Source organism: Rhagoletis zephyria, unplaced genomic scaffold (genome assembly GCF_001687245.7).
Source record: "Rhagoletis zephyria isolate East Lansing unplaced genomic scaffold, Rhagoletis_zephyria_1.1 Rzeph_scaffold_00158, whole genome shotgun sequence".
NCBI lineage: Eukaryota > Metazoa > Arthropoda > Insecta > Diptera > Tephritidae > Rhagoletis > Rhagoletis zephyria.
In genome coordinates, this window is record NW_016157242.1 from 139,104 (window position 1) to 163,929 (window position 24,826).

At 40.3% G+C, this 24,826-nt stretch overlaps 2 protein-coding genes across 4 annotated transcripts in view; one reads left to right on the forward strand and one right to left on the reverse strand.

The window, feature by feature from the left end:
• LOC108354668 (probable phospholipid-transporting ATPase VD) overlaps positions 1-24,826 on the reverse strand; it is a 361,569-nt gene that overhangs the window by 100,483 nt on the left and 236,260 nt on the right. The gene's annotated exons all lie outside the window — the stretch shown is intronic.
• On the forward strand, positions 11,919-14,349 carry LOC108354690 (uncharacterized). Its single transcript, XM_017605872.1, has 2 exons — positions 11,919-13,964; positions 14,057-14,349. The coding sequence occupies exons 1-2, from the start codon at positions 12,981-12,983 to the stop codon at positions 14,285-14,287; spliced, it is 1,215 nt and encodes a 404-aa protein (XP_017461361.1). The 5' UTR covers positions 11,919-12,980; the 3' UTR covers positions 14,288-14,349.

Consider the following 24,826-nt stretch of genomic DNA (forward strand, 5'->3'; position numbering starts at 1 on the left):
CGCTGCTACCATTTAGTAGGGCGGAAAAGTAGTCCCTCCATAATTTAAGTAGGCTCTGGACATCGGTTACTAGGTCGCCATTATTGTTCTTACAGGAGTACGCCCTGGTCTTGAAACCTTCCGTAAGTCGCCTAAATTCTCTGGTAAAATTTTCGGGCATTCTTCCTGTCGGCCAGCATTTCAAGCTCTTCGCACTCACGTATTTCGGCCTCTCTCTTCTTATGGCGGCAAATACGTCTCGCTTCCCTTTTCGGATCCCTATAGCGGTCCCACATAGCTCGCGTTGCGCCCGATCGCAGCGTGGCCCTGTAGGCGGCATCTTTTTTCTCTGCAGCTTCCTGACACTCCTCATCCTACCAGTTGTTCTTTCGGGCTCGCTGAAATCCGACTACTTCTTCGGCGGCGGTACTTAATGAGCGGGAAATGTGGTACCACTGCTCGCAGGGGCGCAGGAATATATTTTGGGAGGGGTTTATACTTCTGAAAATTCGCTTCAGATAAAATGATCATTAAAGTACATTTATGCAAGTTTTATGTACAGTATGTAATAAATAAATAAATTTTTTGAAGTTTCATAAAGTGAATTTATTTACATAAAATTAGCAAAAAACTCAAACATTTGTAACCGACTTCGAAAAAGGGGGTAGGTTATCAATTCGTCGGAATAGTATGCTAACGCATAACTTTGGACCACGTGAACCGATTTCAATAATTCTTTTTTTTTTATCGGAAAGATGGTACCTCAAGGGTCTTCCCGTAATTTGAAATTACTTGTTTAATATAAAGTTCTATAAACACAAGATGCGCTCAACTTGCAAAAGTAATAAAAAAAAATAAAAAAATAGTTTTAATGTTCATTTTCCTCGAAATCTGGTTTCTGGTTTTCGAATGAGATGGTGATTTTTTACGATTGCCTAATTTTTTTANGGGCTCAGTAAGTGAGTATTCATTGCATATTTTTAGGTTTCATTCCGTCTATCACAACATGATCGATTTGGTTTCTCGTTTTTCGATCCGGAGACAGCCACGTAGCTTGATGGATCTTTTTATGCTTGAACCTAGTACTGCATACTACCATGTTTCGGGCCCCGGCGAAGTCGATCAGCCTCAATCCGTTGTCGGACGTTTCGTCNAACATGATCGATTTGGTTTCTCGTTTTTCGATCCGGAGACAGCCAGGTAGCTTGATGGATCTTTTTATGCTTGAACCTAGTACTGCATACTACCATGTTTCGGGCCCCGGCGAAGTCGATCAACCTCAATCCGTTGTCGGACGTTTCGTCGTGGAGGCTGAATTTTCCGACGGTGGTTCCAAAGATCCCTTCNCACGATTTTGATATCATGACGGGGGCAGCGCTCGTACGTGCGCTTCAGGCGCTCATAGAAGAGATCCTTGGATGCCTCATCCTTCTCCTCCGTCGGGGCATGGGCGCAGATGAGCGAGATGTTGAAGAATATCGCTTTGATGCGGATTGTGGCTAGACGCTCGTCCACCGGGGTGAACGACAGTACCCGGATATTTTGCAACTAAAATTATTACAAGGGAAATAGTGAAATTTCAAATAAAAAATGGATTTTCATTTAACACAATTATCTATGCAACTTGGTCAAAATTCAAGAATATTCGCCCCTTTTACGTTGATGTAAGTGTAACATGTCTGTGAATTGTACTATTTTTGATCTCAACAACAAAAAACTGATTTTGGACTTGAACGGTTGTCGAACTCACCGATTCAATGCAAATCTAATGTATATTTTTTGATTCTTATGACGAGAAAAATATTCCCGATCAAAAACAAAATTGCGCGCCAAAACTTAGCCACCAGAAAGTGTCAAAATGGCGTAAGTTGCAAGTTTTTACTACCTTTGCTTTCAATAACTTTTACTGATAATTTTCTCTTCCTCTCAATTTTACTCTTTTTTTCTTGCACGCTCTAACTAAAGGTACTTACTAGTACTGTTTTTAAATTAACCTATTGTAAATAACACTACTCAACAATTTTTGATCAACCTTAACCACCAAGAATGAGATAAAACTTTTCCAATGTACAATTAGAATCTAGTGTTAGGGCAAAAAAAAGTTAGCCACCCCATGCTACAGAGAATTTTACTACAAAATTTTTAAGCTTACTACCCCATCAATTGGATGTATTTCCGAATTTTTAAATCTAGTTTTATAGAAAGTCCACAACTTAAAATTTTCTTATACGTAAGACTTTTGAGTAAAACTTTATAAAAATTGTTATAAATTAAATTTAGTTTTTCTAAAATTTTATTAAAAAACAGCGTTTAACATTCTTGTGTGCATTCTTTACACACGTATGTAGAATCACAAACAATTAAGTGATATGATAGGCTCAAAGCTGATTTAAAAAAGGTTTGCATATGCTTGATAAGAAAAAGGTTATTTTAATATTGTAATTCACGAAATTTTACCCTTCAAATTATTGTGAGAATGAAATATGGACAACAGAGTACACTAATTTGAAGAAAACTAGGTATTAACCCGTTGGTATCAGTACTCAAAAGTACTCAGTACTCACAAAAGATCTCGAAAATACTCGGAACTTAAAATAACTCGAAAGTACTCAGTGCTCACAAAAGAACTCAAAAGTACTCAGAACTTAAAATATATCGAAAGTTCTCAGTACTTAAAAAACTCTGTTCCAATCTTCACTTTGATACATGCAATCAGGATTGATTAAAATTAAGTGACGAATAGATATTTAAAAGGACTGAGATTTATTTATATTTACTGGTATTCTGAAACGATTCTACTCAGTTGGAAGTTTCAGTAGTTTTCAAGTACAAGACTTGTACCCAGTAAAGTAAGCCATTCATCTGGGGTAATTTGGGATTAATGTTTTAATCTGAAGAAAGTTCTGCCACCTTATGAGATTTCTGCACTAAGCATTACGAACATGTGTACATATATTTAAAGAAAGTACTCAGTACTCTCAAAAATACCCGATCCTTAAAACTATCGATACTAAAGAGCTCGATCCTCAAAAGTACTCGATCTTTCCCAACACTAATTAAAATGTTTTCCAATGCAAGTATATGTCTCTCGAAATTCAACATAATAGTAGGGGAGCCCAAGAGGGGATTCGGGGATTTACATCCTGCATCCTGTTGAGTACCTCTGCCAAATCTAAGCCATCTGTGTAGAGCCGCGCGCATAGGACAGCTGATCGTAATAGTAAAAAAAATGATAGGTGGATTTACTCGCGCGTCAGATTAAGAAATGGTGTGTTAATTACATGCTGGAAAGTGTGCATTTCAATAATCTGACGATTTGAGCGTGACGCAAGCTTGTAAAAAAGAACGTTACCTTGACATTATCGGCCGCGGTCAATTATTTTTTTTTGTTATTATGAAGCAAACAGCTGAAGGATAGGACGATTTCTACATGCCGGAGTAACGAAAATAGTCAGTAGTTTATTTTTTAAAACTACTACAGATTTTCTACGAAATTTGTTATTTTTGGATTTATTTGCTGTTTTCCGATCATATTATTTGTCATAATCATATGACTGTAAGTATTCCCAGCGGACCAAATGTTCGCAAATGATACCAGTAGCGAGTGAAATGTGAGAATCAGCCCAAACAAACTCTCGCTAAAGGCTCGTGTGTTGCTCCGCTGTATATGTACATAAGTATGTGCATTTGCGAATCAAAACCTTTATCTAAATTTCAGCTGGCCGATGAAATTAGATATATGTAATTAAGTACGTCTACGATTACGATTACTTTAATCCCAGTTTAAAAATAGTTTTAATTAGGATTGAAATAATCGTAAATCGAAGGAGTATTAGAATAAAATTATATTGAGAAAACTTAGTAGCACATGATGTAACTTTTAGCTCAACAAATATCAGTTAAAAATTACTTTTTTTAACTTATGTATGGGAATTTTACTCTATCTTAGCTAAAATCCCTAAACATAAGAATTTGTATGTAAGAAAAACACGCATTTATGTTTACTTATACATGAAAAAAATTGTAACTCCGCTCCTTTCTTTGTGACTCTGTATATTGTATCTTAGTATAGTAGCACGCAATCATGCGCGATCAAAGCACTCGTGGTGTTACATGAAGTATAACCTTTGAAATTTTACTAACTAAATTTTGTGTGTGGAAATGGTTTTTGTGTGTTTTGTGGATCAAATTTTTGTTTGGACTATTCTAGGAGATTCAGGTATAATACCTTGTAAATTCTATAATAACACACTTTTAATTTAAAATGTAAAAAATATTGTCAATTACTTCTTGTTACAGATGGGAAAAATGTAGAAGAAATTGACGAGCAAGTCGAACCGGACTTAATGTATGATGTTAGTTGCACCGATAAAATAATATATGTTTGGTTGACTGTGCATCTCAGAAACGAAATTATTATTTTAAACCGTCAGATTAAGAAAACCCCCCAGATAGTCAGATTATGGAACAGCACCATCGAGATGGGCCTTCTGTATGAAAATTTGACGCGCTCGAGTAAATCCAAATGGCGATTTTTTTTGCATCTTCAAGAAGATGCCACGAGCTTGCGCCACATCTGTCACTATCAATATCTGACGCGCTCGAGTAAATCCATGTAACTGTTTTTTTTTTTTACATTTTTGGAAGCCTGTAGATCCTTCACCCACCGCTGGAAGGAAAAACATCCCAGGACCTTTTTTTCTTCCCATCGTATAATCTTCAAAATCCAATAGGACAAAATGACGCTCGAGTAAATCCCCTACTACAAGAGAGATGAACAGGGTGAAAGATTTAATACTAGTGAACAAATTTAAAAATAAATAAGAATACTGCGCGATTTTAACACGAATAGTCAGCAATGTGGGTGCTTTTAACTACATACTTTTTTGTATTTCGCTGGGTTTGTTTAAAGCAGTCATGCCCAACGTCGGCAGAACTCCATAAGCAAGTGCCCTGCGCTGGCAGAATTCCATATGCAAGTGCCCTGCGCTGGGCATGACTGGTTTAAAGCATTATTGTCCAACAATAGTCTTCTATCATATCCTTGTTCTAAAACCTCTTAAATTTGTCCGCCAAGTTAAATTAGAATGCACTTATTTCATATAATTATATTTTAGGCTTTGATATAATTCCAACTTATGACATGGGAATGGATAAATTTACCAACAAATCTAAAGAAGTTTCAATATTATTATTGAGCTTTGTACCACGATTATGTTTTTTAAGGAAAAATGGAAAAAGCAAAAAAGTCTAAGCGGTAGAAGTTATAACTTCAGCAGCGATTGAACCCGCATCATCGATGCGCAAAGTCAGAAGCGCTAACCACTGAGCTATGCCCACCCCGTTAATTCTTGTTTCTAATAGAGTCTGACTGGTTCCTGATTTTTGTCCGATGCCGATGCCGATTAATCGGCCGGAGGCAAACAATCGGCCGATACCGATGCCAATGCCGATTCCTTAAAAAAAAACTACCTGAATATTTTTATTTATTTATTTTATACTAAAACAATAATCATCCAAGAATATATTCACATCTTTGTGTACATACATAAATATGTTTTAAAAGTTATATATCGCTTATACATATCATTACAATACTTTGTTCCATTGTTTTTTTCTTATTCAATGTAAAATAAATAGTTCATTCGAAATTACATTTCCTAGTTGTACTCATAGTAGTAAAAATATGCAGCTTCTGTCTGTGTTTTCAATACAATTTGTTAACAAACAGTAACCGTAGATTTTAAAATAATGATGAAAGTATTGCTGCAACGTAAATAATTTAACAATCCAGTGAAAAGAACCCGAAAGATTCAGGAGTTCAGCGATTAATTCAAAGATAATCGTAACAATACATACAGTGACGAAAATATAAATACGGAAGAAACATTTTAGCATTCTTTGGCTACCTCCCTTTCGTTTTTTTAATGTTTATTACTTTTTTATGAAAGTGTAGCTCGTTATCTAACAAAAACCATGTAAGCAAAAATTTCAAACTTTGTACAAAAATTAGCAAAATTCGACAACTTTTTAATTAGATTTTCCAGAAGCATTCCGAATATGCAGTCCATTCAATTTTGTTATACGAAGTGCAATTTTTGGCAACTTTTTTGTGGAAGGTGTTGCTGATTTTCTCCATAAAAAAAAATTTCGTACATACTTTGTATCGAAGATGCGTGAACAACAAACTGCCAAAAATCAACGATAAGACCTTTATTATACTAAAATTAAAAAAAAAAACTGTATACTCAAAAGAGTTCTATAAAATCTAATTCAGCAGTTTCAATCTTTGATAAACATTTGTTAAAATTTGTCGAAATTTTATAAATGTTCTGCAAAGTTTGAAATTTTGATTTACAGGGATTTGTTTAGATAGTAAGCTATGTTTTCATAAAGAAAATAATTAACATTTTTTAAACAAAGAAAAATAGCCAAAACTTGCTAAATGTGTCTTCCCTATTTACATTCTCGCCACTGTACATCATAAAATCGAAACATGAGAACACACTTATGACAGGAGGACTCAGATGCATTAATATTTTAAGAGTTAAAGGAATTAAAAAGTAAAAAATAAATAACATGGAACGAAGTGCGAAAAAAGTAAAAATAATCGGCTAAGAATCGGCCAAAAACGGCCGATGCCGATGCCAATTCTTTTGGCCGATACTAGCCGACGCCGATGTCGATTAATCGATCGGACTCAGTTTCTAATCTATTTCGTTATTCTACCTCCTACTATCAAGTGCAGCTGATTTGCCGGAGGAGTGCTTACCTTTTCAATGATACCTTGGAAAAAAATATGTGTTGGAAAGAAGCTGAGTTATTCCAATTTTCATGGCAACTGTATTAAGAAATTTTCATAAAATTGCGTTAAAAATAGTTTAAATATGTATGCCTGGAATTTTTGAAAAAGTGACGTGAAGTTAAAGTCTCTACGATCAGCAGAACCCGACATATAACGATTTCAAGAACTACATGATTAGTCAAAATCACGACAAAATGCAAAGTTTGACAGATCATATCTCCGAAGAAAAAAAGGAAAAAATTCCTCGAACACGTGTTAGCTTACGTCATGTATAAAACCCACAAAAAAAATTTAAAGCGAATCGGAGACTTAAAAAAGAATGGCTCATATACATCAACGCTCACCGTGTAATAAAAAAAACTTACGCTTACGCTTAGCTCTATACAAGTTTTAAGTGCATATACGTATGCGTGTACAAAAAACACGCCTATTGTTGTTGAGATTTGTACCACGTTTATCTTTATTAGGAAAAATGAAAAACTTAACAAAGCCTAATCGTGGTAAAAAGCTCAATAACAATATTAAAAATAAACAACTATTTCTATTATGTGAGGCCATTTCTGGACGGAAACTTTGCAATTTAATTTTTTCTGTAAAAAAAGACGTTTTTAAATACATTTTCAACGCAGTCTATCTCACGATTAACCGCAAGTTGAGATGAAATATTTTGGTGGATATCATGAAATAGATACAGTTTTATGATGTCAATGATAACCAGGGTTAGCAAAAATATGCCAGAAAAACCTGAAATTATGCGCTATAAAAAGCTCGATAAATCAGCAAAATATGCTATTAAATATGCTAAATCAAATATCTCGGAATTATATATATATTAGCAGCTTCGGGCTTCCGCAGAAGCTGGAAGGATTGCTAAACCCTCAGAGGGAAAGCAAGCCTCCAGGGATGCCGGTGACTCTATAGCCCATGAAGGAAGATCGAAGCCGGCGGAAAAGCTGCATAAGGCCCCCTCCCCCATGTCCATCCAGGGTACACTGAAATCGCAAGGTGAAGTGGTTGAGCACAAGTCCTCCACTTGCAGAGGACCACTCCCGCGAGTAAATCCTCGACGACCGGGGCAAATGATCTCGATCTGCGCCCGGCTGCTCCATTGCAGCAAACAGAATTTCGCCTTCCGTCAGGGCCCAGGGTGACCGAAGGACAGCCCCTAAGGTCATTCAAAGACTGGGGGTCATCCCTCATGGCCAACTGACAGAGGAGCAAAAAGCCTCTCTCAAGTGGGCCATGGGATTCTTCGCCGCCAGCGACAAGCGATCCTCCGGCAAAGGCGGGAAGGACAAACCACCAGCTCGGGAAGACCTAAGGAAGGACCTTCCCTCCAAGAGAGCGATCTCAGGACGACACCTCGACTGGTTCCAAGAGGCATAGGGCTTCCTCCCCCTCTAACCGTCTATCCATGGCCGTACCCAACACGAAGCCGTTCAGTGAAGCCGCCAAAGAGCACCTTATGCTGGAGGTGTTAGACAAGGGTCATCCGGGCTGCCACAGTATCACGGACAATTGGAAGTCCGTCCTGATGGGTTTATGCAGGGTATATAAAGGGATACTTCAGAAGTACCCCGGCCCTGCACCAATCGTCCGGGTTGGCGGATGGCATCAAGGGCGAGTTAAACTTGTAGCGTGCGTCGATGAGCGCGCGGTCCGGCTCTATAAGGAAGCTATCTCCACGGTTGGACAGCTTTGGCCCGGGGCAGACTTGCCGCTTACAGGCCGCGCGCCTGAGTCCCAACTGAGCCGTCAAAACCGGAGGAGATACTCGAGTTTATCCGACTGGGCAAGGAAGGACTGCCCACCAGCGATTGGAGGATAGTCCGAGTTGGCGAGATCAAGGGGAATCAGTGTTTTGATGGCTTTGTCATCACAGTAAAAACCCACCAGAGAGCGGATAAGCAAGGGGAGGAGACGGGTTTCGAGCGGACCCGCTTCTTCAGACATCCTTCCCGAGTTAGGGGCCAACAAAACAGGCAACGCCTCGAGCGGACCTGCGGCTCCAGAGTCGACATCGGTGGCAGGCAGTGCGGGGTACACAGGAAACACCATGAGTGGACCTGTGGACCCACCAACGAGTGTATCCGATACCGCGACGGATACTGAGAGCGGCACGGGCTCAGTATCTGCCTACGTAAGGTCGGTCTACAGTCGGTGTCTGGGAACCGAACTGGAGAAGGATCACAATGACATCACAGTCATTGCCGCCGCCGAGCGGAGGGCGCTAGAAGCAATGCACATAGCCGATTCTGAGGATGGTGCAGATCTTACAAATTAATCTGCACCACTCCAAGGCAGCCTCGGCTGCTCTCCTTCTTCGCCTCAGGGATAAAGCTGAGGACTTGTGGCTAAACGAGTATAGCCCAACGAGTCACATTGCATTTTACATGTATTTATACTTATTTATCATCATGTATTTGAATTCACTGTCATTGTATTGCCGCATTTCTCATGTTTAAAGTAAAATCATATTGAATTGTAATGAAATGTAATCAGAAAAGTTGTAATTGAATTGAATTATAATCGAACACCCTTAATTTTAGAATTGAATTGAATTTTACAGAAACAGACCTAAGAAAGGCAGCTGGCAATGTCAAGATCGATAAGACAGACTAAGAATGACAGTGTAGGAAGATAGAAAAAAATTGACGTTTGTAAAAAGTTTTTCGGGCAGATTTTTGCAAAACCCACAATCGTTCGCGCGCATTTTTTAGCTAATCCGCCACAAGCCTCGCTTTTGTATATCTACCTACGCATCTTTATAAATTGAATAAACCCTCGCATTAGTTAAGTACCGAGTGTGTTTCATTTCACCTTTCATCGGTCGGAAAGAGCCTGCTTGACGCGCTATTAGCGATTTCAGCGCGGAACAAAATCAGCATCCGGTGTCCGCAAGTTTGACCACAGCGTAGCTGCCGCCCACCGCAATCAACTCCACCGTCGCCCAGCATCCCAGGATCCCCGGGGCTTAAACACTGGTCCTTCTTCGCCCATTAAGAGCCAGCACCGTGGGACCACACAAAAAAAAAGTATCCCAATTAAACCGTAAGTAAGAATTGCTGAATTGCTTACTAACCCATTTCACACATTAAAGACTTCTACAAGTAAAAGCTAGAAAATCGCATAAAAATCATTTTTCGATATTTCAAAGAAAATTTTAACAAAACGGTGCTCTCATCCCGTTACAGAAAGAAAATTTCAATACAATCATGTATATTAATTTCCCGCAAAAAAGTAAACGGTTCGCGATTAGCCACTATATAATACCTATATAAAACATACATACATACACAGCACTCGTGGTTACTTATTCTTTCCTTCTGCTTCGCAAAAGTAAAAGAATAACTAACTACTGTGTATATGTACGTAGATATGTACACGCAGTGCATATTTATGCGAACTCCCGCTCGGAAAATTGAGATAAAATCCAGTCCCACAGAAATAAATGTGAATCTGCTTCACGCAGAAGACTCAATTACCGGTACAAAGTTACAATTAGGGGGTTCACAAGGTGTTGTATACTGTCGTACTGTTGTATGTTTAAGGAATTCGCAAGCTAACATAAAAGTTGTATTATGGAATTTCACACAATTAAAAAATTGTTGGTGGTGATTTGAAATCCTCTAAACATTTATTTAGCCGTTAAAAACTTTACAACATACAACAATACGACAAGTACGACACCTTGTGAACCACCCAAATATCAATATAAAATACAATTAAATAATTACTTGGCAAGTTTCCCTTTGAGAACACTATTAGTATACATACTAACCGAATCTCAAGTACTAGAAGCTATGCACACATACACTCTTTCACAATTGTATATGTACATATTTACATACAGACCATTAGTGCGGTACACACATAATTATTCTTACATTACATTAGAGTACATAGGTATGTCAAAGCAGAACCTCGTACATACAGTCCACTGCTAATTTAAATAAATAATCCTCCACATCGTTGGCACGCACCATACAAATGTATATGTGTATATGTATATGTATAAAATACAGTGATTTCCCCATATTCCTCCTATATATTAAAATCAAATTCCCTCAAAATTAAAAGTAAATAAGCTCATATAAGCTACGAATTTCAGCTGCCATTTACTTGAAAATTTATCCCACACATACATATATACATAAATACAGTGGTGCAAAATAAGCCCTCCCATAAATAAATAATATTGCATATACATATATGTACACAGTGCAGTGCGGGGCGGTGAAAATCGATTATTGAAGTAGCGCAATTTTTTTAAAAACGCGAAGCATTATTGGCTTCTCACGTTGAAGGGTGCGGATATCGGACGGCCGATCGAAATATTTAACCCAAAGGGCAAAATCTTTCCGAAACTTCTGACATTTCCATTCGCGGAAGGCTACACTCATCTCTCAAACTCTCTGTACCCCCCTCTCTCTCGGTCCAACAACCTATTAGTAAAGTCGATAATCACAATCGAATCTGTAGTTTACTGAAACTGAAGATTATACGAATAAAGTTCTCACTTAATGCTACCCCTCCCCAATAGCAGCGATAAAGCAAAAAGCCCGAAAATGAGTGGTGATGAGAAGCAACAAGGAATTTCCACCGAAACTCAGCGCGGTACGCGCTCAGGCGGAAGGTCTAATAAGAAACCCAAACAGTCAGTCGTAGGACCTAAAAACTCATCTTTGAGATACACAATTTAATGGATTACTGTATCCGATTCAGTACAACGCAAATCCAAGACAATACTGAGTCTGCACTAAGAATTAAAGACAAAAACATTGATAATTTTTTGAATCGAGTCCAGAGCGCATATGATTTAGTAGTAGAGACTGAGACAGGTATGAAGATACGAAAGCCCAGATTGGTGATCAACTGCTGCTTCTCAATCAAGCAAGCAATAGCAAGCCAGTATTTCTCAAACCCAAGAAAACTCTAGTTTCGGCTTAAAGGTCCCGCCGTGCGATACGGAAACATTTTGTGGGGTTATGAGCAATGGCCGTCTTTTCGTGACGTGTTCACGGCGGTATACATTAACCACCCAAAACTCACATAAGCCCAGAAATTGTACCATCTCCGGTACAAAACTCAAGGCAAAGCCAGCCAAATAGTGCAACAATTCCCACTGAGCGATGACAATTTTGATCTGGCATGGGAAGCTTTACGGTCTCGCTATGAGAATAAAAGAGTATTAGTTGACAACCAAATACGTATTCTCATGAATTTAAAGGCTATTCAAGTGGAGAACAGTGAAGATATTCAAAAACTCCAATCATCAGTGAATAAGTGTCTCCAAATTCTCGCCACCCAACAAGTCTCCACAGAGAGCTGGGACCCCAAAATAATTTACCTCGTTACCTCAAAACTTCCTGAGAACATAGTGGCCCTGTGGGAGCAATCTCTCAGCTCTAAGAAAGACCTCCCGAACTGGTCCCAAATGAACCAGTTCCTAATCACTCGATATGAGGTGGTCGAAAGAGTTGATCAATGGCGCCCAGCCAAATCAAGACCCAATCTCCAAAACTCCAGGTTATTTAGAACCCCTCAAACCCACAACAGGCCCCCTTTCAAAACCTCACACTTTCAACAGTCCCATAATAAATCATCTTCACAGATCCAATCGCATGTGACAGAACAGCGTACGATGCATAAATGCCCCAAGTGTAGAGATTCCTCGCACTCATTGTGGAACTGCCAGAGATTCCGTAAGTTGTCGGTTCAAGATCGTAGAAAATTTGTAAGAGAAAACAACATGTGATTTAACTGCCTCTCTCAGTCACATTATCTGAAAGATTGTCCAAGTACTCAAACCTGCTCCAATTGTCGAGAAAAACGCAACTCAGTGCTTAACTATAGCACAGCCCCTCCGCCAAAAAGGCAAGACTCTCGAGAACAAAGGACTACATCGCAGGTAGCGATGACTGATTCCCCGAACCCCAACCTGTAAGTCCCACAAGAAACGGAAGAACAAGATAATTTACCATCAAGTTCTAATGGAACCAGAGTACAATCGTACTACTCTGAAAATGAGAGCAAAGTCCTTCTCACTACAGCCATAGTCTCAGTAGAACAGAAAGGAGAACTCTTTAAACTCCGAGCTCTCATCGATCAGGGCTCAGAACGGAGCTTCATTTCTTCTACGGCCCAAAACAAACTGAGACTACCATGTCAAAGCTCGAACTTTGAGATCTCCGGCATGGGTGGGACAGTAGTTCAGACCTCGAACAGAATCTGCTCTCTGGTCTTAGTATCCTCCGACTTCACTACGAAAGTCACCGCTCAAGCAATTGTGCTACCTCAATTGACCAAAATACTCCCAAGATTCCAGCCAACTCGCGAACAACGCGGGGAGTGGTCTCCCATTCAGCTGGCAGACCCCATTTGTCACTCCCCATCTCAAATCGACCTAGTGATAGGCAGCGATCTCACCCCACAAATCATGCTTGAAGGTATTGAGCATATCTCAAAAAATCTGTTAGCACAAAAGACGATTTTTGGCTGGATTTTGAGCGGTCAAATGCCTAATAAAGTGGTGTCTTTCTCCACTCAAGTGGAACAAAACTCAAATCAACTTCTGGAATCTCAACTGCGAAAGTTCTGGGAGGTAGAGGAAGTTCCGACCCCCAATCTGACGAATCCTGAAGATAAGCTATGTGAAGAGTTATACCTGTCAACTACATCGCGTACACCTGAAGGTCCCTACATAGTCCGGCTCCCATTCAAGCAAAGCTTCCCAAATGAAATCACCCTAGGTCAATCTCGCACCACAGCTCTCCAGCAATTTTTCGGTATGGGGAGAAGTCTTCAAAAAAAAGGCGACCTAAAACCCCTGTATGATAATGTCTTAGGGGAATATCGCACCCTAAATCATATGGAAGAAACAACTTCCTACGAAAAATCCTCAGAAGGAAAATATTATTCCTTCTATCTCCCCACCACGCGGTTGTCAAACCCGAGAAAAGAACCACCAAGGTACGTGTCGTATTTAATGCATCACGGAGATCAAGTCCCGGACTCTCTCTTAATGATGTTTTCCCCAACCGGACCAACACTTCAACCCGATCTGATGCTATTAATCCTCAAAGGGCACACGTATCAGTTTGTGTTCAATGGCGATGTAGAAAAAATGTATCGTCAGATACTTTTACATAAAGACCACCAGAATTACCAGAGAATTGTANCATCTTTCTCTTTGACACCATGTCTGAAATCCCACGTGATCTGTCAAATACTAATGCATGAAAATCCTAACCTCAAAAAAATCACCCGTTATTTAGATCATCTCCAAGCAGCCCCATTCGAGACTACAGGTTAAGAACCGTGAAATTCGGTGTAAATTGCGCACCATTTCTTGCAATACGCACTCTTCACCAACTCTCCGATGATGTAAAAATAACATATCCCTTGGCGGTGCCAATACTAAAAACCGAAACGACATACTTTCAGGAGGTCATGACCTCATCTCAGCAACTAAATCTCTCTCCCAAGTCATTCAAGCTCTAAACTCCGCTGGCTTTCCCTTAAAAAAGATCACGGCGAACCATCCTGATTTGCTCAAAGACATATAAAAGGAGGACTTGCTTGATAGCAACTTTCTCGAATTCGAAAAAGCAAGTACCACTAAAACCCTCGGGATTCAATGGAATGCCATTACTGACTCCTTCTCTTACACCATTGAATCCATCTCAGCCTCGTCAGCGAGCACCAAGAGACAAATTCTCTCTTCGGTCGCAAAACTTTTCGACCCCGCAGGATGGCTCTCGCCAATAATGATTCAAGCCAAAGTCCTCTTACAAGAGCTATGGCTCGATGGAACTGACTGGGATGAGCAAGTCAAACCCTTCCGTCTCCATAAATAGTTGCAGTTTGCGAACAATTTAGAATCCATCTCGGCCATCCAAATACCCCGATGGGTCAATTATGTTCCCGGCCAGCAAGTGGAGCTACATGGATTCTGCGACACTTCAGAAAAAGCTTATTGCGCAACCCTATATGTCCGAACCACACAAGGTGAAAGAGTCTCTTCTCACCTGCTAGTGTCCAAAGGCAAAGTTGCGCCTCTCAGAACCATCAGCCTACCTCGCCTCGAATTATGTGGTGCTCTCCTTCTAGCTAAATTGGTCTCAGCTATCCAATCGCAACTTGGTTTCTCGGATCGAAAACTTACCATGTGGTCAGATACGGAAATCGTCCTGGCCTGGCTGGAAAAACCGCCCCACGCCTGGAAAACCTACGTCTCGAAGCGCACAGCGAAAATCATTGATTTGGTAGGAAATTCGACTTGGAGGCATGTACGCAGCAGCGAAAATCCCGCGGACATGAGAACAAGAGGATGCAAACCCCTCGACTTAGCCTCCTCTTCTCTGTGATGGCATGGGCCCGAATGGCTAACCCAACCACCCGACACCTTTCACGCTGCCGAAGATGATACCGACATTTTAGATCGCTTCTCGTCCTTTCCCGCATGCTTAAAGTTATGACATATGTCTTCAAGTTTTTAGATCGCTTAAAGAGCCGAAATCAATCCGCACAGGGTCCTCTCCCATTGTCCCTATCGCACAATGATTTCCGCTCTACCAAACGTCGTCTCATTGCCTTAACACAAAACCGTTACTTCTCCCGCGAAATTTCATGCTTATCGCAGCCAGTGCCAATCGCTAAGAAAGGCCCATTAATAGTTCTCAACCCCTTTCTAGACAAATGTGGGTAGCTCCGGGTCAATGGTAGTTTGGCCCACTCCACTCTTAGCTATAATGAGCGTCATCCCCTCATTATACCTGAAAGATCTCGATTTGCTGCTCTCTATCTTCGTTTTCTCCACGGGCTCCTCTTACACGCAGAAATTCGGCTCATGCAGCAAATGATAAGGCAGGAATTCTACATTCCCCGACTCAAGCCTCTTTTAAAAAGGTGCATTTTTCAATGTGCTCTCAAATCATGGCGGGGTTGCCACCAGAGCGTTGCACTTACGCTCCGCCTTTCACCACACCCGGTGTAGATTTTGCTGGGTCTTTTCAAGTAAAAGCCTCTATGCTAAGGTCCTCCACCATTGCGAAAGGCTATGTGGCCGTACTTGTGTGTTTCACAACAAAGGCGGTTCACCTTGAGCTGTGCTCTGATTTAACAACAAACGCATTTCTCGCCGCGTTTGACCGTTTTGTTAGGCGTCGAGGCTATCCAGCAAGAATGATGAGCTACAATGGCACTACTTTAATTGGAGCCAAAAGAGCAACAGAGAAGGAATTCTATAGATTCCTGCAAGAAGTAACTCAAAACATCGTCAAACAATACTCTCCCCAAGGCATTGATTGGAGATTTATTATGGGAATCCGCCGTCAAACGCTTCAAGTTACATCTCAAACGAACGAATGGAGCACATAAATTCAGGTTTGAAGAATTCACCACTCTTTTAGTTAGGATCGAAGCGGTATTAAATTCCCGTCCCATCTCCGCTCTCTCCCAAGATCCAACAGAGTTCACGGCCCTCACCCCTGGCCATTTCCTAAGGGGAACTGCCCTCTTGTCTCTTCCGGAAGTAGATCATAGCAATTTATCTCTCCTCAATAGGTGGGAAATAGTTAAAGTTATACACCATCAATTCAGCCGCCGTTGGAGAGAAGATTATCTCAAAGACTTTGAGAAACGTTATAGGTGGAAAGACACTAAAGTTTCACCGAAAGCTGGAGAATGCGTCCTCATTATAGATGATACGTTGCCGCCCACTGAGTGGCGTCTTGGACGCATCGAAACAACCTATCCCGGTCCAGATGGACATATTCGCGTAGTTGACGTACGCACCAAAGCCGGCATACTCACTCGGTCGATTCTAAAGCTATGCCCTTTTTTTTATAACAGTTACTTGACAGGCAATACACGTATATGCTTATCCCTCTGTCTTATTAACAAGTGTTTAACACCCCACTATTAACCTACTCGAAAAACCCCTATTTGCAGATGGAGATTGATATCCCTCAGCCCGCATCACGCTCATCGTTGACGGCAAGGGCGCTCCCGCCTGTAAGTGAACCTGTACGCGCCACAGAGACCGCCGCGGAACAACTTTCCCTGGACGACACGCCCGTATCTAACTTCCTGCAATGCCGTCTATATACGTGCCACCACGCTCTCCGAGTATGCAGCGTTTTCCGGGCCCTACAGACCCATCAGAGGTTTACCTTCGCGCGCGGGCACCGATGTTGCACGAATTGCCTCGCGCTCTCACACCGGACCGTTGACTGTTCCTCCAATGGGAACTGCCCAACGTGTGGACAGTTCCACCATACGCTTCTGCACCGCAGCGAGGCCAACGCATCTAGTCGCCGTACCATGCACTCAACACAGCGTCCAAAGGGAGTCCCTCGTACAACGAACACATTTATTCAGTTTCAAGGCAATCACCGCGCTACCATTAATAGTCCTCATTCTCGCCGCTCTGTAACGCAGAACACACGCTCCGTTCAACGCAGGCACCACATCAGGGCAAGGCCACTAAGCTCTTGGTGCACGAAGCCATGCACACCCTCAAAGAGTTGAAGGATGTACTAGCCGTTTAGCGCGTCTAGGCGGGGCAGGATGGCTAAGCGAGTATAGCCCAACGAGGCACATTGCATTTTACATGTATTTATACTTATTTATCATCATGTATTTTGAATTCACTGTCATTTTATTGCTGCATTTCTTATGTTTAAAGTAGAATCGAATTGAATTGTAATGAAATGTAATCAGAAAAGTTGTAATTGAATTGAATTGTAATCGAACACCCTTAATTTTAGAATTGAATTGTACAGAAACAGACCTAAAAAAGGCAGCTGGCAATGTCAAGATCGATAAGGCAGACTAGGAATGACAGTGTAGGAAGATAGAAAAAAATTGACGTTTGTAATAAGTTTTTCGGGCAGATTTTTGCAAAACCCACAATCATTCGCGCGCATTTTTTAGCTAATCCGCCACAAGTCTCGCTTTTGTATATCTACCTACGCATCTTTATGAATTGAATAAACCCTCGCATTAGTTAAGTACCGAGTGTGTTTCATTTCACCTTTTATCGGTCGGAAAGAGCCTGCTTGACGCGGTAATTGCGATTTCAGCGCGGAACAAAATCAGCATCCGGTGTCCGCAAGTTTGAGACGCATCTTCTTGGGAGCACAATTCCCTCCACCAGTAAAGCCTGCAGCGACCACTCCATCGCCACCAACCACCACCGCTAACAGCTATACCACCGGAAATTCAACCTTCAACTACACCCGCCGCCATTCCATCGCCGACCACCAGCCTCCATCAGGCGCAGATCCGTCACCCGCAGCGAAACTTCCCCGCCAGCAGCTACAACCACAGCGTAGCTTCCGCCCACCGCAATCAACTCCACCGTCGCCCAGCATCCCAGGATCCTCGGGGCTTAAACATTTGATTCTAGTCCAAGAACCTTGGATCGTCAGAAACAAGTTTTGCGGACTGAACTCTGATGCCTACCAGATTGTAACAGCTCCAGTAATAGGTAGGATCAGAGCTTGCATTCTAATTAAAAAAGTATATTCTCATTTTTTACCCCGGTCATAATAGGGGCCGACTCTAATTCACATAACACGATCTGGGGATCAAGCGACACCAACTCCCGAGGTGAGTGTTTACTTGACTTTATTCTTTTATATAATCTTACTGTATGTAACCGTGGGAACGATCGCACCTTTGTGACCTCTGTTAGAAGGGAAGTGCTGGACATTACCCTTGTGTCGGTGTGATCGGTTTGTTCGATCGGATAAGGGACTGGCAGGTGTCCAAAGAACACTCTTTTTTTGACCACCTCTACATTAGTTTCAATCTCAGTTTGATCCTGCTCCTTTAACAGCATACAGGAACAGAAAGCGAACAGACTGGGCATAGTATAGAAATACGCTGTCGGCCTCTCTACGTAGATACGCTTCTCACGATAAGTCCTGCTGATCGTTGAGACCTGATGAAGCAAGTCTCTCGAATACAAAGGGTGTTTCTCTCGGTGAGCTGGACTCATCGTCAAAAATTTATGAAGCAGTGAACTTTGTGACAAATGCCTGTAATGCTGCTTTCAAAGCCTCAAATCCCAAGCACTCTCCCGAAGGGTAAAAAGAAACACCAGTGCTGGAATCCTGAGATTTTAGCACTGAGGAAAAACAGCAACAGGCTTTTCAATCACGCTAAGCGAACAGGTCATCGGCAACCCCACAAAGACGCACTGAAAGTTTTCAAAAAGGCCATAAAGAGGGCGTAACGCGAATCTTGGCAAAACTTCTGCAACAACATAGAAGAGAACTCCGAAGCCAACAGGCTGAGGAAAGTTCTCTCGAAATCCTCTTGAAATATGAGCTCTATCCAGAAGCCTAACGGTGACTGGACGACATCATGTAACGAAATGCTGGACGTCCCTATGAGCACTCACTTCCCGGACTCCCCGGTCCTAGGACCTATTTGTCTCTGGGTGATACCGTCAGGGACGTCGTAAGTGATGAGAGGGTGGAATGGGCTTTCAGCCCTAAAATCTCCGGGCCTTGACGGAATCTCTCCCGCTCAACTACAGGAAGCTAAGGACTTACTGCGCCCCCTGCTTTCTCAGATTTTTACAGCCTGCCTAACCCAGACTCACGTACCACATGAGTGGAAAAAGGCAAAAGCTGTATTCCTACCAAAAAGAGACAACGCCGCGCATGTGAAACCGAAGGATTTCAGGCCTATAAGCCTCACTTCGCTCTTTCTTAAAACCCTAGAGGCTCATCGACGAATATATTCGACGGAATATAAAAACTGACAACCTCTCCCCGAACCAGCATGCATATTCCAAGGGAAAATCCGTGGATACCGCACTCCACGAAATCGTATCGACGATTGAAAAAGGCCTTAAAGGAATACACGCTCGGAGTTTTTCTCGATATCGAGGGTGCTTTCAACAATGTCCACCCGAACCCTGTTGTTAACTCCCTCCTTATGAGGGGGTGCAGCGGGGTCTGGTGGATTTTGTTGGGCTGCTTCTCGAAAAGAGAACTATTCTATCAGAACTGGGGGATGGTTCCATTACAAAGTACGTGACCAGAGGCACCAGACTGCTTTAAGGACTTAAAGTAAACTAATACATTATCGGGAGATATTATTGGGGTATGTATTGAGTTAATTGGACTTAGTTTAAAAGGATAGGCAAAGTATGCTTGGGAGTTAATGGAGTAATTGGATTTAAAAAACTGAGCGAACATGCTAGAAATTGTTTGATTATCACTAGAGACGGTATTTTGATACTTCATGGCGGCAGGAAACCCAAGTACATTTCGCTTGGAGTTTACGAAATCATAAAACGATTTGGGGTTATATATTATACGTCGTTTGGTTTTACACAAGTAAGCTTTATAACACTTTTTGTTTAATTCATTTAATTCAAAGAACTTGTGAGGCAATAGTGAGTATTTTACATAGTATGAGTGTAAACCGGTTTTTTGTGTAATCTAAAATAACGCGACTTTCTGTTTTTCGAATTTCTCAGTTCTTTAGTTAACCATAACTGTATTTGTTCTTCAGGGACATACATGCGTTTAGGCACATACTTTTCAAATAATTGATGCACAGTAAAATTATATATAGGCCACGACAATTTAGACAATTCTGGAATAATTTTTTTAAAGTTGGCTTTCGAAAAATCAAAGCGAATATTTTGTTCGTATGTTTGGATACCACGATTTTGACCATCGTTTATAATTTCGTAAGATATCTCAATAGTAGGGTGGTAGACATCTTCGGGCAAAACTAGTGGGTCACATAACATAGCATAGAGCTAAGTAAATAGACCCTTTTCCAACCTGTACAAGTATACATTTGAATTCTACTGTATCAATGTGTGGAAGACTAACTTCTTCAGATGGTATTGAAGAGCTACAGCGAAGAGTACGCCACCGGCGATTCTGTCCTCCCTATCTTGTCTATAAATATGATAATTATTTGGAAGAATCTCTGAATTGAAAATGTGATCTTTCAGCCAAGTTTCAGTAAAACAAAGAATATTATAATTACATTCAAGGCCTTTAAGGTATAAGTTCGTTAATTTAGTATTTAAGCCTCTACGTTTTGATAATAAATACTTAAAGCAGTTTTAGTAATCAGTTTTTTGATTCAATATTCTGACGGCGAATATTTTCTAAATTATTATTTTTGTTGGCCCTATACTCGAATTCACGAACGAAAGCTCTGGAAGGCCAAAAAGAACTACAAAGCAGCATGTCAAATTTTTCTAAATTTGCGTCAATTTTAAATTAAGAAATATTTCTTTCATATTTAAAATTAAATTTTCTAATACTTAAGTTTATAGTTTTAAATTTGGACGATATGCAAAACTTTATATCGTCTTCGGAAGTATCCCTCGAAATTCTGGAGACAAATATAGACTTTTTTGGGGGAACCACAACCAGTCTCCTAGTATTAGACTCGATTACCGGCGGAAGGGGTTGAGTAACTGAGTTATTAATTGAGGGTAGAGCAAGCGTTAGAGGATTAGATGACGGTGCCACACATCAACGGGGGAAGGGGAAGATACTTCAGGCTCGTTGTTATTAGAAGCGGAAGCAGTCTTTGTTATACATTCTTTTGAGGATGACGACTCCGATGTCTGTGGACATGGAGAAGCGAGGTTAATTAAGTCATTCGGAAGATTGTTCTGAGGTGCAGCGATTATCCTTTCATTAGGCGGACTATGAAGACGCTTGCGCTTTGATACACGAATATCCTTCATAGATTGTACGGTATCTAAGCATTTAAAGGATTTAAACACATTTTCATAATGCTTAAATTCATCGATCAATATCGACAACTCTCTCCCACCTCAGGAAGAACTTTTCTGGTTCTAAACAACTTAAAGAGATCAACTTCGGTTGACCTGCACTTTAAGCAAGACCAGCGAAGGCCTTTGCCATCATTAATAGCGTCCGGAAATCTTCCTGTCAAACCAGCACATTTTAGATGGCAAATACCATCACAGAGCCAGCACGATAAGTAGCGTTCAGAATCGCTTTTAATTTGGCCATTATCAAGATCACACTTCATAGTAAAAAATTTATATGGTAGTAAAGAGCAAACAAAGTAAATTATAACAGAATATGAGCTGATGTATTTAGTTTTAGAATATATGTAGCGAACAGTTTGAGTATCACTATAATTATATTATAAGCTGTTACAAGAATTACTTAAAGAAGTAAACAAAAAGAGCAAAAGAAATGTGCAAAAATAAAAACGATTTCAGTTAACTATAAAGGAATTACAACAACAATGATAACAAATGACTCGGCAGGATTAGCTGTATGCTAGTGAAATTTAATATAAAACACAAAACTTTCACGTAGCTTTGATTATTTTCACACTAAGATGCTTGTAGGCACTTTTTGTAACAACTTTAACTCAGAATTCGCACAATAAACTTTGTAAATAGAAAGACAAGTCAGAGCACAATATAAGTTCAACCTCACAGCTTGACGTTTGCTTTAATGCAATATTAATTAAATTAATAAATTTAATTAAATATTAAAAAAGAAGGGAAAGAAACAAATGAGGGGTATTCTCCAAATCTTGCAAAGCCATTGCACGTAGCACGGATTACATGGATTGCATAACTTGTAAACACACAAGAACAAAATACATGGGAAATAACATTTCTTATCGCTGCAAAATATGGAACGTCGAAACCCATGTATATATTTTGCAAAATAGCATAGCAATATAAATGCGACCCTGTGCTAGTTGTTTTGTTGTTGGTATTGCTACATATTTCTCTCATTCCTCTCATCTCGCTCACTTAAGTTTTTTTTTGCTGTCTCTTGTTATTGTATTTGATACATAATTTTGCTGCTTGCTACCCATGCATGCAACCATTTTGCAATGGTGTGCTCTCGTACTCTTCGAAATTTGGAATAGTATTTTTGNTATTGCTACATATTTCTCTCATTCCTCTCATCTCGCTCACTTAAGTTTTTTTTTGCTGTCTCTTGTTATTGTATTTGATACATAATTTTGCTGCTTGCTACCCATGCATGCAACCATTTTGCAATGGTGTGCTCTCGTACTCTTCGAAATTTGGAATAGTATTTTTGCATTTCGTGCAATCCGTGCAACTTCGAGAATACCCCTATGATTTCGGCCAGTGGTATCACAACGGGCTTTTCCAGCCCACGTGTGCTCCGCGCTCTGCGCGGGGCAGCCACTCCAACCTAACCTGACATTACCTAATTCTGCTAGGGATTACTTCGATAGATCTTCAATAATATATCTCTAGACCAGGGTTTCTAGCCAAAATACTTTCACGTTTTTTTTTAATATATGTATAAGTATTTGTGTCCAATAACTGGCAGTGTTCTTTCACATTGTCACAATTGTCAGTTGTCAATTTTTGTTTTAAGCTTTGTCAAACCTACTACCAAACTACGAAAATGTTAGATAATGGACGCCAAATCTGTTCAGATTTCTTCAAGCTCTAGCAGTATGTATGTATACTTGCATTGTATTAAGGCGAATTCATACAAGGTGGTAGCAGGATTTTAAAAAACATATGTACGAATGTGCCTTTTTCACGAATCTATCGTCTCTTTTTCGCCGAAAATGTATGAAATGTTGCCAAATATGCAAAAATATAAACGTAAGTCCAATATATGCAAAAACCAGAAAAATTGCTAAAAATATGCAAAATAAGCTTTTTCAAGCATTTGCATATTTTTGCCAGCCCTGATGATAACACCTTATTTTTTTCGTGGGGCCCCTCAATGCACGTGTATGTATGTGTAGTATATCTCAGTATTAAACTCAGCCCTCTTAAACTTTATCTTAAAAATCATGGTGGTTTTTTATTTTTGAATTTTCCGCAATGTAGAAAATTAAAAGTATGTAGCTCGTTTCTCTTCAATACCGATTATTTCTCTTCTAATAGAGAATATACGTCATTCTCTACTACTCATTAGCAGTAGAGAAGAATCATATATGAAGTCGACTTGGTAGAGAATTGTTACAGAAACGAGCTCCTGCATTATTAGGCTCAAAATTTTTGTAATAGAATTCTCTTAGCATAGGGAGGCTAACTCTTTTTCGTCCGAACACTTTTTCTGATTTCAAGGCGGTCGGATCTGAAACTTTGCAAAAAAGGATCAGTCCAGCGCCTTCGTCTTGACCTGCAGGCTGTGTCGGAGCCACTGCCGCTAAACTTAAACGTAGATTACGTGATATTATTAAGACACATTCAAGTTAAAAATGGTACATGAAATTTTCGTTTTGATTGCATTGAATTGAATTTAATAAATCAATATGAATTTACGAAATATTACAAATTAGAAATAGAGAAGCAGATCCACACTAACTTCAATCATATGTACCATAAATAGATATATGCCATGACGTGTATCACTACTACGATTCAGTTTTATTTCCTTTCATACTGCAGAAATATGTATTACTTTTTATATTATCCTAGGTCCCCGTGTTAGTATTCTCCATCGTGTTCGTGCTCGTCTTCGCATTATCTTCGTCTTCGGATCTGTGCGTAACACTGGCTACACACGACGAACATGTGCACGCACATGTGCGCCAACATGCTCGCTGTCGTTTGTCACAGACGGTGAGCGGCTCATATATGATTTTGTCAGATAGCGTTAAGGTGGGTAGCAAAGACGCGGATGATGAAATTCAAATGCTTATGACTTAGGTTTTTTTATTTATGTGTTACTTAAATTTATTTATATTTCACTTCTATGTATGCACATACATATACATATAGTAATTTAGTCTCAGTTATCAAAAATTCAATAACGCACATGGCTTGGCTGCACTTATCCGCCGATGTGCACACTGCAAGCATCAACTGATAAAATGAGGTTGTTGTTTTTGTTTCCAATGCGATGCTCGCAAATCACGCTACAAACGACGAGCATAATAATAATAATAATAATAATAGATTGGCGCTTACACATATGTTAGTGTTTGGCCGAGCTTCTCCTCCGATTTGTGGCGTGCGCCTTGATGTTGTCACACAAAGCGGAGGGACCTACAGTTTTACGC